At 46.4% G+C, this 17,933-nt stretch overlaps 1 protein-coding gene across 1 annotated transcript; it reads right to left on the bottom strand.

Moving 5' to 3' along the window:
* Positions 1 to 359: 359 nt before the first annotated feature.
* Positions 360 to 16,484, bottom strand: LOC310712381 (sialic acid-binding Ig-like lectin 14). The gene is made up of 9 exons (XM_083515359.1): positions 16,408 to 16,484; positions 13,534 to 13,683; positions 11,673 to 12,086; positions 7,091 to 7,393; positions 6,928 to 6,969; positions 4,490 to 4,741; positions 2,537 to 2,845; positions 1,207 to 1,255; positions 360 to 1,007 (listed from the first exon to the last, which is right to left on the bottom strand). Exons 2-9 carry the CDS (start codon positions 13,643 to 13,645, stop codon positions 908 to 910), a joined length of 1,581 nt encoding a protein of 526 aa, XP_083371485.1. The 5' UTR covers positions 13,646 to 13,683; positions 16,408 to 16,484; the 3' UTR covers positions 360 to 907.
* Between the last annotated feature and the right edge of the window lie 1,449 nt (positions 16,485 to 17,933).

Genomic DNA, 17,933 nt, shown 5'->3' with positions numbered 1-17,933 from the left:
TGTATTGTTGTATGTTATGCTCACTGTATGTTATGCTCACATTTAATGAGGGTAGATTTGTGTATTGTGGGGGTGGGGGTTTATGTTATGTTGTAAATAAAATTCCAATAAAAATTAAAAAAAGAAAAAAGAATTAGTAACATAAGAAGCTGACATGTAGGCATTAAGGGACCTTATCCCATTTTAATTATTCTTGGACTCTGCCCAAAAAGAAAGAATTGGGGGCGGGGGGTCTTCAGTCTTAATTAACATGTAATCCTATATCTGCCTTAGACCAACAGCTGTACAATAAAGTGTGGCAAATAGCAATTATGGAAAAACGGACAAATAAAATTGGCAAGAAGTTTGAAGCGTAAATACTCTTTTGCAAGATTGGTACAGCTTTATTGTCTACATGTCTAAAAATGAAAACAGGATTGCCGTCACATAATAAAACTTTTTGGTTAGCATTAACTGTATACCGCCTTCCATACATATGCTTGTCTGCGACTGGAAGATACTATGTTATTTGGTTGTTATTTTTGATGTATTGCCTGAACTCCATTGCCCAGGCTAGGGTGGGATATTTTATTTTATGTATGAATGATGTTAGTAATATGTTGCGATAAATTAATGAAATCTAGCAAAATAAAGATAAAAAACAATATGGTGCCCGCTACATTCATTGCACCACAAATGCACAACCAGAATACTGTAAACACTTTTCTTAGAAAAAGAAGAAATCATCCATCTTATGTCTGTGTATGAAATAGCAGTGCTAATAATCCATGCTCCTCCTCTTTCATTTGAAATAAACATTCATTTATGCTCTTTCACTGCCTGGACCAATGACACCTGGGAGTGCACAGCGATGTGTGTGATGCCGTCGCTCCACTGAGCAAAGGAACAGCAGGAGATCCAGTCACCATCATTCTTTTTGCTTCCTTCTGCCCGCTTGGGTCAATGGAGCCTTCCTCCAGTTCGAATACCAAAAGGCCAAGAAAAAGAACACGAAACAAAACAAGACCCTAAAAGCAGAAGGTGACATAAGAGAGCCATTAGCCAAAAGAGGGGAGGAGGGAACACCCTAGGATCAAGATCAACAAAGGCTAAAGGGGATTTAGGTGGGCTTGTTGCTATCGCCATTTCACACAGGTGACCCCCACATTTCAGCCAAATCTGGCTCCCAGGGCAGATACAAAAACCAGAAGAAGGAAGATTACTTACTTCATTAGAATGAGGCCTACCACCAAGGGAAAAATCAACTCAAAAGAAGCTGAAAAGAAGCAAACATAAAAGTCAATGTGAACAAAGCAGAACCGGCCCACAATAAAGCAAGAGACGGAAAACAGGAGACAATATTATTTCACACAGGGATGACTGATCTGTTTCCCTCCAGATGCTGCTGGACTCTAGCTCCGCCTCGCTGCCGCCACGCAATTTCTGTTCTCATCCTGAAGCAAAGTTCTTTACCCGAGATACTATTTCTGGGTTAGCGGAGTCTGTAACCTGAAGCATATGTACGGTAACCTGAAGCGTATGTAACCCAAGGTGCCACTGTATATAGTGAGAGTGTGGGGAGGTGTATTACTCAGAAGGGTGGTGGGAATGGGTGATTGGCTGATAGCTTTACCACACCTATTGGCTGATTGGTATCAGTGTTTGAAAAATAAAAGGTTCTGACCTCCTTTTTACTCCTTTGCCTAGTTCTCAGACCTTAGTCTTTGAGAAAGAGTATTCTTGCAGAGTATTGCTGCTTTATTCTTAAAAAGTCTTCTTCTCCAACCACAACCGACAGCTTTAACACACACCATCGGGACTGGGAGGGATGGAGGGAGACCACCAATGACAGCTGGAACCAGAGACTGGTAGAGTCAACTAAATCCAGTTATAGTCCTATCTTCCGTAAGGTCCAAAATGGAGACTAAGGAGGAGAATGCTGGCAGTCTGGGCCACCACCATGTAAGTAAGAAGGCTGCCAATTGGGACTGTCTGAGGGCAGATTGGGGTAGGTGGGGCAACGCCCCATTTGCCCCAGTGGACCAGCCTGCACCATCTGCTGGGAACGTAGGGTCAGCAATGACTGTCCAAGAGACGGTGGCTCTCCCTTATCCCAGGGTGGATCTACACACAGGGGGGAAATGCTATAAGTAAGTCATAAATTAAATCATTATAACAAAAGAAAAAATCTCTATGTAAAATCGCCCTAGAGTTTTGTGCTCTCCAGCACCATCTGCTGTTGCATGTTTATAGCACATTTAAAATAATGTTTTTTTGACTAATGTAGCTGAGTCCCCAGTGTACAGACAGACAGAGCAAGATTTAAAAGGATTTTACAACAAAACATTGCAATGCTGTGATTGCAATCCAGGCTGTGTGTCTTCTACCGCTGCTTGGATCCAGATTTTCCCCAACCCCACATCACCATTCTGTTCCTATCACTATTGTTGTCATTGCTAATCAGATTGCTGCATTTTTTGAAAGAGGCAACAGGGGGGATTTTCTAATATCGGCCGGGCTGCAAAAGTCAGGATTTCTTTGTCTGGTGGAGTCTCACCTGTTTTCAAGGAACTAAGGTGGAATTGCATGGTGTAGACTCCCAGAGAATTGTTCCCAAGACAGATGATGCTGAGGTCGCCATCCGGGCCACCTGTCCAAATTAGGGAGCTGGTGACCTCATTCTTCTGGACTGACGAAGAGACTTTCAGGTCTGCTGTGCTGGTGTTTTCAGTTACAGTCATCCCGTCCAGTTGCCAATGGATCTGAGGTGGAGGCTTGGAGTGCAGGGAACAGTTGCAGAGGATGCCATTGTCCTTACGCCAACAGGCAGTGTTTTTCTGGGGAGTTTTGCTGAGCTTGGGGGCATCTGCAGAGAACCAAGTAGCCAAGGTGAAGAACACATTCTGATCTAGCTAATGACTGCACCAGCTGCAATACCACAATTCATCCACTAGAGGCAGCCAGGAGCAGACACTGCTGCCACCCTAGTTCCCTACTCTGTTGAATAAGGTAAAATCCTGCTTCAGGTTGGTTCAGAAGGCAAGGAGTTTCTTTCCCCCTTGTGTCCAGTTTGAAAATAAAAGAATTTACAGGAATGGTTTACAAAAACTTAAGAGCTGTGTCTCATAGAATCTTAGAGTTGGCAGGGACAGAAAGGGTCATCTAGTCCAACCCCCTGCAATGCAAGAATCTCAACTAAAGCAGCCATGACAGATGGCCACTCAGCCTCCAAGGAAGGAGAGTCCATCACCTCTCGTGGGAGAAAACAATGCGGCCTGGACTTTTCCAGTCACGGGGCAGCAACAATAGCAAAAGTGGCCCTGAATGGGTTTCTTCTGCCCATGCTGCTATTAGAGGCTCAGGAACCCCTTAATGAAAAAGGGAGTTGGCCTCCATAAATAGTCACAGTACAGTGGTACCTTGGGTTAAGAACTTAATTCGTTCTGGAGGTCCGTTCTTAACCTGAAACTGTTCTTAACCTGAAGCACCACTTCAGCTAATGGGGCCTCCTGCTGCCGCTGTACGATTTCTGTTCTCATCCTGAAGCAAAGTTCTTAACCCGAGGTACTATTTCTGGCTTAGCGGAGTCTGTAACCTGAAGTGTATGTAACCTGAGGTACCACTGTACTCTAGGCAGCTACTTTCTAAAAAGAAAAAGACAATGCAGATTCTCGGTATGCCAAATGAATATCAGAGTATTGGACTGTGCAACACCCCAACAGCTAAACACAAGGCCCACCTATGAGGCTATCACATAGTACCTAAGAGGGGGAAGAGAAATTACTTTGCAAAATGACTTAGGTCCCCACAAGCAGCATCCTTATGGCATCCTTTTCATTGGATAAGCAAAGGAACTATGTTCTGCATCTCCAGGTAGCAAACAGTGAGACCATTGCCAGCTGGGGATATTCCTTCATGAGATGCTCATTAGACGAAAAGGTCTTGAAGCAACAGAAGATGGGCAGTGGGAGAGGGGCATTCAGCCATTCTCCTCCATTGTCCATGCAGACCTTTTCTTACAAAACATCAAAGCCATGGCCTGCACATCCTGCTTTATGGGTAAGACAGATATATGAACAAAAAACTTCTAAGTTTGGCCTTTTTATTTAATATTAGAGAGCTGTCATTCTGATGAGAGGTTGCATAAATATGCCCTCTCCTGGTGAATGAGGATACTCCCACAGATTTCAGACTAGAGTTATATTCAGTGACTTGAATTTGTGGTTTTGCCCCTGGGGCTGCATTTATGCATCCTGAAACTAACTTCTTAGAAAGCTTCTGCAAATATGTAAGCTCATCATGGGGTTCCTGAACTTGTGATGAAGCTGTCAAAAGCTGCATCTCACACTACTAGGCTGACACACTGTACAATGCAGCCACAGCTGTGTACATTTGCAGAGGTCCCCATAGTGGAAGCATGCTGGTATTAGTTGCAGGTCAAGCCACTTAGCATACAATGGAGTTTCCCAGGTTAATGCCCCCAAGAAACTTTCCACTCCCCATCTCTTACATTGCACCATCACTGAGAGATTCTTCCTGATTGAGCCATGTGGATTCTCTGCCTGACATTGATACATCCCAGCATCCTCTGATTTAATGTTGGACAGTTGAAGAGTATCTTTACTGCCCTGCATATGGTTGTTTAGGGTCTTGTTCTTCTTCATCCATGTCACAGAGGGAATAGGTTTGCCCTGAGCTTCACAAAGCAGGCTGACGGTGTCATCTTCTCGGACCACCAGCTCTTCTTTCTGCATGGAGAAATCTGCAAGAGAAATGCAATTAGATCACAATTGGTCCTGAGATGCCTGATGCTAAGGAATCCTCATTCAGTGCTGAGATGTTCCTGTGTATTTTGAAGAAGGATGATTGACACCAGGTCTGCAGGAGTGGGGATTCGAATCTTTACAATGATTAATAATAATAATAATAATAATAATAATAATAATAAATTATTTATACCCCACCCATCTGGCTGAGCCTCCCCAGCCACTCTGGGCGGCTTCCATAAAAACCAAAAATACAGTAAAATATCACACGTTAAAAACTTCCCTGAACAGGGCTGCCTTAAGATGTCTTCTGAATGTCAGGTAGTTGTTTATTGCTTTGACATCTGCTGGAAGGGCGTTCCACAGGGCGGGTGCCACTACCGAAAAGGCCCTCTGCCTGGTTCCCTGTAGCTTTGCTTCTCGCAATGAGGGAACCACCAGAAGGCCCTCAGCGCTGGACCTCAGCGTCCGGGCAGAATGATGGGGGTGGAGACGCTCCTTCAGGTATACTGGACCGAGGCCGTTTAGGGCTTTAAAGGTCAGCACCAACACTTTGAATTGTGCTCAGAAACGTACTGGGAGCCAATGTAGGTCTTTCAAGACCAGTGTTATATGGTCTCGGCGTCTGCCCCCAGTCACCAGTCTAGCTGCCGCATTCTGGATTAGTTGTAGTTTCCGAGTCACCTTCAAAGGTAGCCCCACGTAGAGTGCATTGCAGTAGTCCAAGCGGGAGATAACCAGAGCATGCACCACTCTGGCGAGACAGTCCGCAGGCAGATAGGGTCTCAGCCTACGTACCAGATGGAGCTGGTAAACAGCTGCCCTGGACACAGATTTGACCTGTGCCTCCATGGACAGCTGTGAGTCCAAAATGACTCCCAGGCTGCGCACCTGGTCCTTCAGGGGCACAGTTACCCCATTCAGGACCAGGGTATCCTCCACACCTGCCCGCCTCCTGTCCCCCCAAAACAGTACTTCTGTCTTGTCAGGATTCAACCTCAATCTGTTAGCCGCCATCCATCTTCCAACCGCCTCCAGACACTCACGCAGGACCTTCACCGCCTTCACTGGTTCTGATTTAAAAGAGAGGTAGAGCTGGGTATCATCCGCATACTGATGAACACCCAGCCCAAACCTCCTGATGATCTCTCCCAGCGGCTGCATGTAAATGTTGAAAAGCATGGGGGAGAGGACAGAACCCTGAGGCACCCCACAAGTGAGAGCCCAGGGGTCTGAACACTCACCCCCCCACCACCACTTTCTGAACACGGCCCAGGAGGAAGGAGCGAAACCACTGTATAACAGTGCCCTTAGCTCCCAGCCCCTCAAGACGGTCCAGAAGGATGCTATGGTCGATGGTATCGAACGCCGCTGAGAGATCCAGCAGAACTAGGAAACAGCTCTCACCTTTGTCCCTAGCCCGCCGGAGATCATCAACCAGTGCGACCAAGGCAATTATTAATTATAATTGGTTCAAGACAGCTTTGGGCCATAGTTTTGCAAAAAGAGAGATGATTCCCTCATTTCTCTGCAAGTTCAACTGGCAAGAGAATAATAATAACAATAACAACAATAATAATAATAATATCCCCAGTTTTGCCTTCCACTGGGAAGACTTAGGCCCATTTCTTTTCCTTCTCATTCCACTTTAATACACCACTTAATGCCAACATTGGATTCTAAATGGCTTACGAAGTACAAAAACCAGTTACACAAACATTAAAATATAAACACCCGCAATTGAAATATGCAATAGAACAGTCCCATTAAATAGAAACCCCATGACACTTAAAAAAGGAGACTCAGGTCAAGAGCCGGAAGGGTGCTACGGTGGGGAGTGAATTTTGGTTCGGGTGCAAGGATGTGTGCATGGCATGGCTGCTGGAAAGACCCACTGAACCCAGCTCCTCCCTGTTACCGTCCAGTTTGTCTTCAACTACCCTCCAAACCACGGGCATAGCATGGCTGCTGCAAAGACCCACTGAGCCCAGTGTTACCGTCCAGTTTGTCTTCAACTCCCCCCCAAACCACCATCCTGGGCTCTGCCCCAACTCCCAGCCATCTCTAAAACCCTTCCTCCTGCACAATCCCCACTCTGAGATCCCTAAGCAGCTATTGGCTGCCCAGTGGAACTCAGTGAGGATGGGGATGTGCAAAAAGTCTTAAGAGTTTTGTATCTCACCAGGGTGTCCAGGCCTTGTGATTCTGATGACCTGAGGTGGGTCTGAAACATAAGAAAACAGTGAGGGGAGCATGAAAGGAGTAAATTAGCTTGCATGGGCTAGAAAGAACTGTTGGCCGTTCATGGGAGGGGGAAGCAGTACTGAGCTATGGGAGCTACTCACAGACCACTTCAAGAGAGATTGTATTCACAACTGTTCTCCTAACTGCGGGGTAATAGACATGGCAAGTGAGGGCTCTGCCTTGATCCTGCAGAGATGGTGTGAAGGTGAAGCCAGAAGCAAGGGTCCAGCTCCCATTGCTGTGCTGATGGTTCTGTACAGTTGTTGACAAATTACTCCATGAGATCTTAGGCTGCCTCCATAATTCCTTCCATGGGCAGGTCCCTGGTGCCTGGCAGATGAGGGTGACGCTCTTCCCCAAAACCACCTCCGAAGAGTTCAGGATCTTTGGCTTCTCTGCCAGCTCTGAGAAAACAAAAGTCCCCAGGATGGGATCAGAAGAAAATTCACAGACTAAAGTAACTAAGGAACAGGACACAGGAGTCCTGAATTATGGATGGTCACCAGCACTACTTTACCCCCCACTTTGTGGCAAATCCTGCCATTCTTTCATTTGTCCTTTAACAATAACTTTGTGTCTCTCCCTTAGTAGACTGATTCCCCATGCAATGGTCTGCTTTCTCTACCAATGTTGGTCAATGTTTCTGCTCATTGTGGACTCAGCCTGGAGAGGGAGAAATCTTGATGGCTGCCACTATGCTGTTGAACATGATGTTTGATACTCAGGATCCTGAAATTGGAGGATGAAGCCAGATGCGATTTGGGAGACACAGAAAGAAAAGAGGAAAAACAACACCTTGAATGCAGCAGCCACAGGAGGGATCTGTGTTTCATCAAAAGAGGAGCACAGGCTGAGAAGGGGTCACTTAACCCTTGAACTATTTTTTCTGAAGCAAATGGCCACCCACCCAAACTTCTCACTTGCATACAGGGGAATAGGAAGCAGGTCTGCATATCTTTTGCCGTGGAGTGAAGACTTGGAGAGGGCAACTTCTAGGGACTCAGCTATACTGTTGCAAATAAAACGTTTCAAGTGTGTTGCAAAGTGCAATATACAAATGTGACACTAGATGGTGATGGTGAGCCATGGCAAATTCAGTGGATTAAAAAAAATCCTCAGCATTTTTTTATATGTGTGTAGATTCCACCTAGGAGACATTGAACAAATCCAGAACTCCCCTGTCCACACTCCCCACCCCCTCCATGCACACACCTTCTTCCAGGAATGGGTTGTTGAACTGTGTAATGAGTCTAGATTGCCTGGATGGAAAGAGGTGGATGACCATGTAGAAACAGCTGACATTTCCCTGAATGCCATGTAGCCAACGCAAGCCTGGCTTGCATATCACCTTAGCCATAGCTGAACTATTATTTGAAGGTGAATGCACACTGTGCTGGTGCAGGGGACCCAAATCAAAGGTGTTTTGCTCTTGCCATGTTGCCAGGAGCTAAGCCATGGTTTGGCAGAATGTTAATCTAAACCAGTGGTTCCCAATTAGGTAATTACTAAGGACCCCCTATTTTTCAAAAGCCAAGCCACAGTCCCCCTACTTTTGAACATTTTGATAGCTCTGTGGTAGTTACCTCTACAAAGCAATTTTTTGAACAAAATATGGTGTAGCCTCTAATAAGCAAAGGATTTTAGGTATACTAAACAAACAGACTAGGGCTGAGAGATATCTGGTTTTTTAACATCTTGATATACCAGCAGCTAAACATCACAATGTTCTGATATATCACAATTTATGAAATTGGGGATTGGGCATGGGGATGAGGGAAGGAGCAGCCGCAGAGCCTGGATGACTGGGGGGAGGAGAGGAAGTGGAGTCACCCCCACTGCATGGTTTGAGTGGGAGGGGGTGGGGGTGCATCAAGCCACAATCAGGGGGGCAGCCAGCGAAGAAGCACATCCACTGTGGCTGCTGCTTTCCTGCTGACTAGGAAAAGCTGCTCCGAGTCAGTGCCAGGGGAAGGTAGTGCCACAATTCCTTGAAGTGACAGCAGTCAGCTGCCCTGTTCTCCATCAGTGAGAGGAGAAGGCAGTGATCGGCTGCCCTAGTCTCCCTCGGTGTGAGGGAAGGCAGCTCAGATCAGCTGAGATCATCCTGCGATTTGGGTGGTGCCTTGAAATCAGCTGCCCTGCTCTTCCTTGTGTGAGGAGTGATATACTGCTACATATTGCTGGGTTGAAATTGTTATCGCGGTGTGATTTCAAAACCAATTTGTGATTTCAAAACCAATTTTAACCAATATATTGAAAAATTGCGGAGTGCTAAAACAGACCATAAAATTTGTGAAATACCATGCAAAAAAGGAGTTGGGGAGAAGGCAAGGGATGGGGCTACAGAGGCCCTGTGTGTATTCTGCAGACCCCCAGGGGTCCATGGACTCCTAACTGGGAACCACTGATCTAAACTCACTTTCAAGATTTGTTTCTCTCCAAAAGAAACCATGCGCTGTAGCATAGGCTTCCTTTTTAGCTAACTGCTCGTGGTTTGTTTGGGGCTCAGACATTAAGCTGAGGCTTAATCTCCTGTAAAACCACCTGCCCCACACCAGCAAGGGGAAGGTTCTCCACCTCCATGCTAAGCCAAATCAAGGCTTAGTTCTGTGCAGAACAGCAGCAGGAGAAACAGGGGAGGAGCAAAGTGCCCCTAATTTTAGCCCTGTGCCTCAACCCACTCTGCACTGTTGGCTATTTGCAGTATGGTAGCATTGCAGAGAGCTTGCTGGGGAGACCATGCATTAAAAAGGGACTCAAAAAGTACTTAAACAAGGTTTTAATTACAAAAACAAAAACTCCATTTACACTAAATACAGTGGTGCCTCGCAAGACGAAATTAATTCGTTCCGCAAGTTTTTTCTTCTTGCGAGTTTTTCGTCTTGCGATGCACGGTTTCCCATAGGAATACACTGAAAATCAATTAATGTGTTCCTATGGAAACCGCCTTCAGACCAGGTCCGGGGACAGTCTGTCCCCCGACCTCTTCTGAAGGCTGGAAGGGGGGGGGGACAAGGGCTTTTCTTCCCACCCCCAGCATTTTTAAAAACCCTGGGACAGCGGAGGACTTCTCCACTGTCTGGGGCGATCTTAAAATGCTGGTGGGCGGCATTTTAAAATCGCCCGGGACAGCGGAGGACTTCTCCACTGTCCGGGGCGATGTAAAAGCCCCTGGGAAGGCAGGCAGGGGGGACAAAGACTTTTGCCCCCCGCCCGCCTTCAGAAGAGGTCCTGGACCTCTTCTGAAGGCGGGCGGGGGGCGAAAGTGTCCCCCCCCGCCTGCCTTCAAAAGCCGTCCGGGACAGCGGAGAAAGGCGCTGCCTTTCTCCGCTCTCCCGGGAAGGCAGGCAGGGGGGAGCAAATACTTCCCCCCGCCCGCCTTCAGAAGAGGTCCTGGACCTCTTCTGAAGGCGGGCGGGGGGCGAAAGTCTTTGCTCCCCCCGCCTGCCTTCAAAAGCCGTCCGCGATAGCGGGAAGCGCTTCCCTGCTATCCCGGACTGCTTTTAAAATGCTGGCGGTGGGGAGCAAAGCCTTTCGCCCCCGCCGGCCTTCCTGGACCTCTTCTGAAGGCCAGAGGGGGGGAAAGGCTTTGCTCCCCACCACCAGCATTTAAAAGAGGTCCCCGGAGATTTCCCTATGGGCTTTCGTCTTGCGTAGCAAGCCCATAGGGAAATTCGTCTTGCGAAGGGCCTCCAAAACAGAAAACCCTTTCGTGTTGCGGGTTTTCCGTCTTGCGAGGTATTCGTCTTGCAGGGTACCACTGTACATCAACAACAAACCAGACCCAACCACCAACCCATCCCCCAGGGTTATGGGAGAGCTAGGTGCTGCTCCTTATATACTACACCCAATTGCTGACACAGCTTAATCAATACAACTCAGCAGCACCTGCTATGTTTCACAGCTGTAAAGCTGGGTCTCGTTATCTTGCTCTGGCCCTTGCTCTGGCCCCTTAAAGACATACACATCAGGTGGAACAATGATGAACCTTTACATTTAAAGAAACCATTCAACATGCACTCACCTTAAAACCAGTCAGTTATGGGAAAGTGACCTGAGTTTGAGGCCTGGACAAGATAAGAGGCACGCCTGTTGCTCTGCCCACATTTTGCTAGAGGCTCCATCCATGTGTGCTTCTGGCCCCTGCATGTGGCCCCTGGAATGAGGTCCATGAATGAGAGAAATGTCCCCCACCCAAAGCACCCTCTGGTCCTAGAATTCAGGGTGCAGTGGGTTAGGACAATGTTCCAGATCTGCACTGAGGCTGATTTCAAAGGTGGCAAGAGAATACCTCTCTGCTTCTCCTGCCATTGAGGAAGCTGTGGAGAGAGGCTGGGGAAGGAGAAGAAGCAGGTGATGGGATGCAGCTGGAAGTGAAGGAGAAAATGCCTCCAGTTTCCTGTTTCTCCAGATTGTCAGCACAGAATCCATGAGAGAGTTCTTCCCTCTGGTGAGCTGTGTAAAGTACTCAGACATCTGGAGGTGCAAATGATCTAATTTTGACGTTACAACAATGGAGAGGAACAGGAAGCATGGAGCACTTGTACCTCCTGTCCCTTTCACATCAGCATAATGTCCAGAGGTTTAGGCATATTTGTAGGCAGAGCCTTTCCCCCCTTTACAGCATGAAAGAGCACAAAACAGGGAATGAGGAAGCAAATAAAGAAGTAGGAAACCTCTTACCTGTCACAGAAACACGTGGTAAAATAAAAGAAACACGATAGGTGAATTTTAAGTTTCCTTTCTCAATTCGAAAATAGTACTGCCCTTCATCCTGATTCTGAACATCTTTGATGCTAAAGGAACAGTCACCTTCTGATGGATTTCCAGTCAACTGGAAACGATTCCCAGCAAATGAGGCAATGCTTTGATCCTTGTCATTACTGGCAACAATAATACCAGCATAGTGATTCCGGGTGTAGCGAATATCGGACCGAGCATCATTGTTCTTAATCCAGTAGACGTATAATTCCTCAGGATACAGATCCTCAAGAGTGGGATAAGTGAAGTTGCAGGGAATGTGAACGCAGAGACCTCTCTGCACGGTGACAGCCTTTAGCGCTTTAAGTTCATATCCCGGGTACTGACTCTGCTGACCTGCCAAAGGAAAGAAGGAAGATGTTCACTGGTTTGTGGGCTGATGCTTAGCGAAGACCACTTTTGCAGCTGACCCTCTTGCCAGCATACTGCACATCTTGAGAAGAACATTCTGCACAGTCAACAGCACCAAAACATCAAGGGTTATCTGGAGCAGCGGCACCTGGGGATTGTGGTGGGTCTCCAGTCCCAGGACTACCCACCCACCCACCACAGTAGCAGGACCTCAGGGGGAAGCGTTTCCTGGGCCAGGGCAAGAAGGAGGAGGATATTCAGCTGTGAGTGTCTAGCAGGTGCCACACGCACTCTCAGTCAGAAGGAGGAAGGTGCTCTCAAGCCCCCTGACCAAGGACCCTGAACCCAGGGATATTCCGGTGCTCCTTAGGCCTCACGCTGGAGCTCTTCCTGCCATTTGTACTCAGGACTCACCATTTCCAAGTTTTCAAATTCTTCACTCTTAAAAAAAACCATGAAGTGAGCAAAACCTAGGAGGAACTTAGGAAGCAGGGCTGGCCTCAAGAGGTGGCATGGTTGGGTGTCTGTCAAGAGCCCTTATCCCAGGAGGGACTCAATGATAAGAACCCTCTAGAGCTCCTGCAGTGAGGAGGGAGACTCTGTGAGGAAGGGGCATGCGTGGAGGGTGTCTTGATCAAGGACCACCCAAAACCTGGACCTGATCAGAAGCTGCCTTATGCTGAGACCATCCACTGGTCCATCTACTCTGATGGGTCGTGCCTTTCCAGGATCCCAGATAGGAACCTCCCCCAGCCCTTTCTGGAGATGCTGAGGGTTGAACCTGAATCTTTTTGCATGCAAGTTGTTGTTGTTGCTGTTTGTTGTTGTTGTTGTTGTTGTTGCTGCTGTTTATTTATACCCCACCTTTTTTGCCTGACAGGTACTCAAGGTGGCTTACAGATAAAAATACAGTGGACGCTTGGGTTGCGAACGTGATCCGTGTGGGATGCATGTTCACAACTGCAGCAGCACGTCTGCGCATGCGCAGGTTGCAATTCGGTGCTTCTGCACATGTGCGACGGTTGAAACCCGGAAGTAACCCGCTCAGATACTTCCAGGTTTTGGCAGATCCATAACCTGAAAAAACGCAACCTGGAGCGTCTGTAACCCGAGGTATGACTGTATAAACAGCTAAGGGGGCAATAGTCACTAAAAAACAATTAAACATTGCTGGAATCAAAACTACACACATACACTTGAAACATACATATTATTACAATGAAAACATCACAGCACCATCCCTTTCATTAAAAAACTGTCAGTTTCCAAAAGGAAGTTCTCCTCCACTGAGCCATGGCCCTTCCTTCTTGGGACATAGCACTCAGAAGAGCAAATTTTCTCATTTCTGCACACCAGGGATGGATAGTATGTGACCCTTCAAAAGTTGGAGGTTGGCCGTGCTGGCTGCAGGTTCCCCAGCCACCACATCTACCTTTGCAGAGAAAGGCAAGAATCAACAGTGTCACCGTCGCCATGGATGAGGCTGGGTTCTTCACCTCCCAGGTGAGGCTCATGAGTCCTCTGGTCCTTCTGCCCTTTGGCATCTTTTCTGAACTGGAGGCTTCTTTCTGAGGTTGGAGCTCTGGGGCAAAGAAATAAGAGAAGAAGAGCATGAGGCACTAAGTGAGCAGTGCTGGCTGAAGCAGAGAGGGTGCTTGGAACTCATAGATTCTGGAAGAATAAAAATATGCAAGCAGCATTCATCACAAAGTCTCCCATTCGAATTCGACCATCTACCGTGAATTCAGATGCCAGGGTCATAAGGGCCACTAGCCGCAGCTTCACTTTTCCTGTTTATAATGCAGGGTTAAATTAGTCAAGGGGTTGGAAACCTCAGGCCATGGGGGGAGGGGGCCAAATGTGGCCCTCCAGTCCTCTGCATCTGGCCCTTGAAATTCTTACTAGGCTACACACCTTTTCACTTCTCATCCTTCTTGAGAATTGGCTTGCCTGGAATGTGCCCCCAGATGGTGAGAATGCCCTATTGCTTTCCTGGACTGGGGAGAAATGTGCATGGAATGCTAGTGGCTATAGAAACCTCTGGTTCTTTTGCTGTACAAAGGTAAGAATTTTGTCAGTTGTTCCACCCACTCTGATCTTGCCCACTGCTGGCATATGAGCCCAGGAAGTTTGTCCATGAGGGAGTGTGGGAGAGCTGAGGGAGTCTCCATACTGGTACACACACACACACACACACACACACACACACACACACACACACAGTGGAGCCAGTCTCTTTCCACAGGCACCCAGGCACCAAAAGAGTCATGCTCCTGAGGTATCTCACACAGGAACGCAAAGGAAGCTCGCACCCTGGTGAGAGGGCCACTGTGGAATCTGAGCCAAGGAGCCAAGTGCATCTGTTTGTGTGTGTTTGTTGGGCAGCAATGAATGGAGAAGAAGGAGAAGACTGAAGAGAAAGGAGGACCCAATTGCCGCCCCTCCCTTTGATAGTTCCATGTTGTTTCCACAGATGAAATTTCTCTTCTCAGGTTGCTATTTGCCACCCTTGTGAGGCAAATAGCAGCTTGCGGGGGAGGATGAGCCCTCACTGATGTGGACATGTGGCGAACTAAAGACTGGGGAAATGGGATACAAGAGAGGATATGGTGAAGGGCGTGATGGTGAAGTGGGATAGAGACCTTGGATACAATATTGATTATAATAAATGGCAGACACTCTGGAGGAAGGGGATAAAATTTACAGCGTGCGCAACCCTCCGAGAAAACTTAGAGAAAATGATATACCGCTGGTATCTGACCCCAGTAAAGTTAGGCAAGATGTATAAAACTGTTGATAATAGTTGTTGGAGATGCAAAGAGAAGGTTGGGACCTTTTTCCACATTTGGTGGACCTGTGAGGCAGTGAAGGAATTCTGGGGAAAGATCTATGATGAACTGAAAAAAAATTTAAAATATAATTTCCCCAAGATACCTGAGTTGTTTCTTTTAGGTATGATTGGCGAGGAAATAAAAAAACCAGATCAAACCTTTTTCCAATATGCGACTGCTGCGGCGAGAATTCTAATTGCACAAAACTGGAAATCCCCTGATATGCCTACGATTGGAGAGTGGCAAGTGAAATTATATCAATATATAGAATTAGCGAGATTAACACAGAAATTAAGGCAAAATAATTCTACGAAACTTAAAGATGAATGGAAGAAATTTTTAATTTATGTTGAGAACAATGTGGGTATTAGTAACATTGCACCAGAAGATGATTGATACCTTCGATGTTGAGTGCTATTGTAGGTTCTACTGCAAATATTCTTCTACGATTGTGTAATCCTGGACCAAGTTGAACGGAAGTCTGTCTCTTGTTTTTTTTACTGTCTTTTTCTTTTTTGTTCTTTCGTGTTTTTTTATTTTTTCTTTTTTTCTTGTTTTTTTTTTCTTTTTCTTTTGCGGATTCTCAATTTTGTAATTTTCTGTTTATTGCTTATTTTCTTTTTTTTCTCGTATACCTTTTAATGACTTGTATATATGCATTTGGAGTTTGACATGTAACGTGAATCCTTTTTCTAATAAATCTAATAAACTATTTAAAAAAAAAAAAGACTGGGGAAATGAGACACTGAGAGAAACTAGGGGGAGTGCTCCGGCAGGGAGCTTGAAAGCAAAGACCTGAGCCTAGAAACGCAGCACAAAAACCATGGATGAATCCCTTGCTGTGTGTAGCTGCACCTGCAGAATAAATGCAAGAAACAGGAGAACTACCCCTCCCAGAACCTTCCCATTTTTGCCTGAGTTTTGTTCTGCAATAGTCGCCCTTGGGGAAAACAGCCTCTTTTGCTCCTTTCTCTGAGAGTGGGAGAGAGAGAAAAAGAGATACAGAAAGAAAGCTGCCTTTAACACCAGGGCAAGCCCAAGACATTTTGATATTTGAGGTGGAGCAGGAACTGGCACACACACACACACACACCAAAAAACAAAACAAAAAAAACAAGGTGCATAGTATTAAAGGCCAGTCAAATTATTTTGACACAACACCTTAAATCAGCTTTCTGCCTGAAGCAGCTCCCTCACCCTGCCCAATAGTAAGGTTGGCTCTACTCACAACCCTCAGAAACCCCCCCCCAAACATCTGCTTACTAAACCTCTTCTTGTGAACTGTGAATCCTCAGAATGATAGCTTACCCCTCACAGAGCTACAATTGAGAGCAGCTTTAAAAAATGACCTTTCCTGGCATACTTTTGGGGGTGCTTTAAATGTGTAGTGTGTATGCAGCCTTTGATTCAGGTTCAGTTTCTGGCTCAGCAGACATACCTCTGTCTAGGCTCAGAATTCCCTTTTCTCTCCTCACCTCTCCGATTCAACTTGAAGCAGCGAGCGAGGAACCTCCTTGTTGCTTCTGCCTTTCTGTCTGGGGTGCTGAACCTCTGGGAGAATTTTGCTAAACTTAGAAGGGAATTAGGTAATAGGAACTGGAAAAGCAGAAGTCTCAGAAGATGGCTTAGTCAAACAGGATGTAAGCAGGGTTAGATTCTCGGTCATCTTCCCCTTCTACTTCTATGGAAAATCATTTACAAAAATCTGCATGGAATGATTTTGTGACTTGGGGGCAATGTCCCACAGGGTCTTTTATGTCCCAGCACCTGGGATGTAGCAAATTATTTTCTTCCATGGAGGTGGTATTTCACTAGCAATGGTGCCTCACATCCTGGTTTTCTGCTACTTAAATTTATTTTGGAATGCATAGACGCGGGTTGCGTTCCTTTCAGGTTGTGAATGGGGCTCAGGAATGGATCCTGTTCGCAGCCAGAGGTACCACTGTACTTGAAGGCAGCAGGCTAACTTAAGGAGCATAGGACACACTTCAGAGAAGAATCCTAGATCAATGGCAGAACATCTGCTTGGCATAGAGAAAGTCCTAGGTTCAGTCCCCAGCATTTCACCATAGGGCTGGGAATGCTCCTTGTCTGATTCACTGCAGAGCAGTTGCCAGTCTGTGTAGACAATATTGGTCTTGCTGGAACAACAATATGATGCAGGAAAAGGCATTTTCCTATATTCCTCTGCATGGAAGCTTTTCCTCCAGCATCACTTGCTGCTCTGCCTGCCATCTATTGGCTACATACTCAAAAGAATTCCACCAGCATGTATCAATTGAGTAGATCTGGCATGTAGAAAGGCGGTGGGATTGCATGGCCTGGGCTGGCTAGCCTCTTTGCACATCGCAGTCATGCCTCCTGGGAGGAATTGAGAGAAGATGGCAAAGTGTGACAGCTGCTGGCCTAAGCCAGCAAGGAACAAGCACTGGAGGATCCCCAGGCAAGGATGGGAGAGAAACGGAGTACTGCCAGTTTCACACTTTCTTAAACAATATGCAAATCGAAATGCAACTGTCCTTCAAATTCTTATTTCCCTAAATGTTGCAATACAGTTCTCCAACTGAATGTGGATGTGAAAGCATTAAAGGAGACTCCTTGCCAAAATGTGCATTAGGTCACATGGCGCACAAAAGGAGGAATGCACTCTAAATTACTGACACATTTTCACAAGGACTTGAAGATGGGCGGGGCATAAATAATAAATTATTATTATTATTATTATTATTATTATTATTATTATTATTATTATTAGCTGCCTCTGGTGTCCAACCTGCGTGATCCACCCCTAATCACTAGGCAACTTCAATAGGGGCACTTGGAGGGTCTGAAATGCAGCTGGAGTAGCAAACTCTGCAGAATGTTACATATAACATGAAACATGATACGAGCAAGACTTTGGTTCTATTACGTGTGGGGAACCTTTGGCCCTGCAGATGTTGCTGAACTACAACTCTATAATCTCTGGCCATTGCCTACGCTTGATGGGGCTGATGGGAGT

The sequence above is a fragment of the Podarcis liolepis genome, assembly GCF_965112155.1.
Source record: "Podarcis liolepis genome assembly, chromosome: 7".
Classification (NCBI taxonomy): Eukaryota; Metazoa; Chordata; class Lepidosauria; order Squamata; family Lacertidae; genus Podarcis; species Podarcis liolepis.
The sequence above is the reverse complement of the archived record's forward strand: the minus strand, read 5'-3'. Positions and strand labels throughout refer to the sequence as shown.

What these genes read in the sequence shown, in the direction of transcription:
- LOC310712381 (XM_083515359.1), bottom strand. Translation starts at nt 13,645, where the DNA reads ATGCCAAAGGGCAGAAGGACCAGAGGACTCATGAGCCTCACCTGGGAG. An exon ending in ACCACGTGTTTCTGTGACAG is followed by an intron (nt 7,394 to 11,672) that starts GTAAGAGGTTTC and finishes TTGTTTTCTCAG; the next exon opens with AGCTGGCAGAGAAGCCAAAG. An exon ending in TCTCTCAGTGATGGTGCAAT is followed by an intron (nt 2,846 to 4,489) that starts GTAAGAGATGGG and finishes GGTTCTCTGCAG; the next exon opens with ATGCCCCCAAGCTCAGCAAA.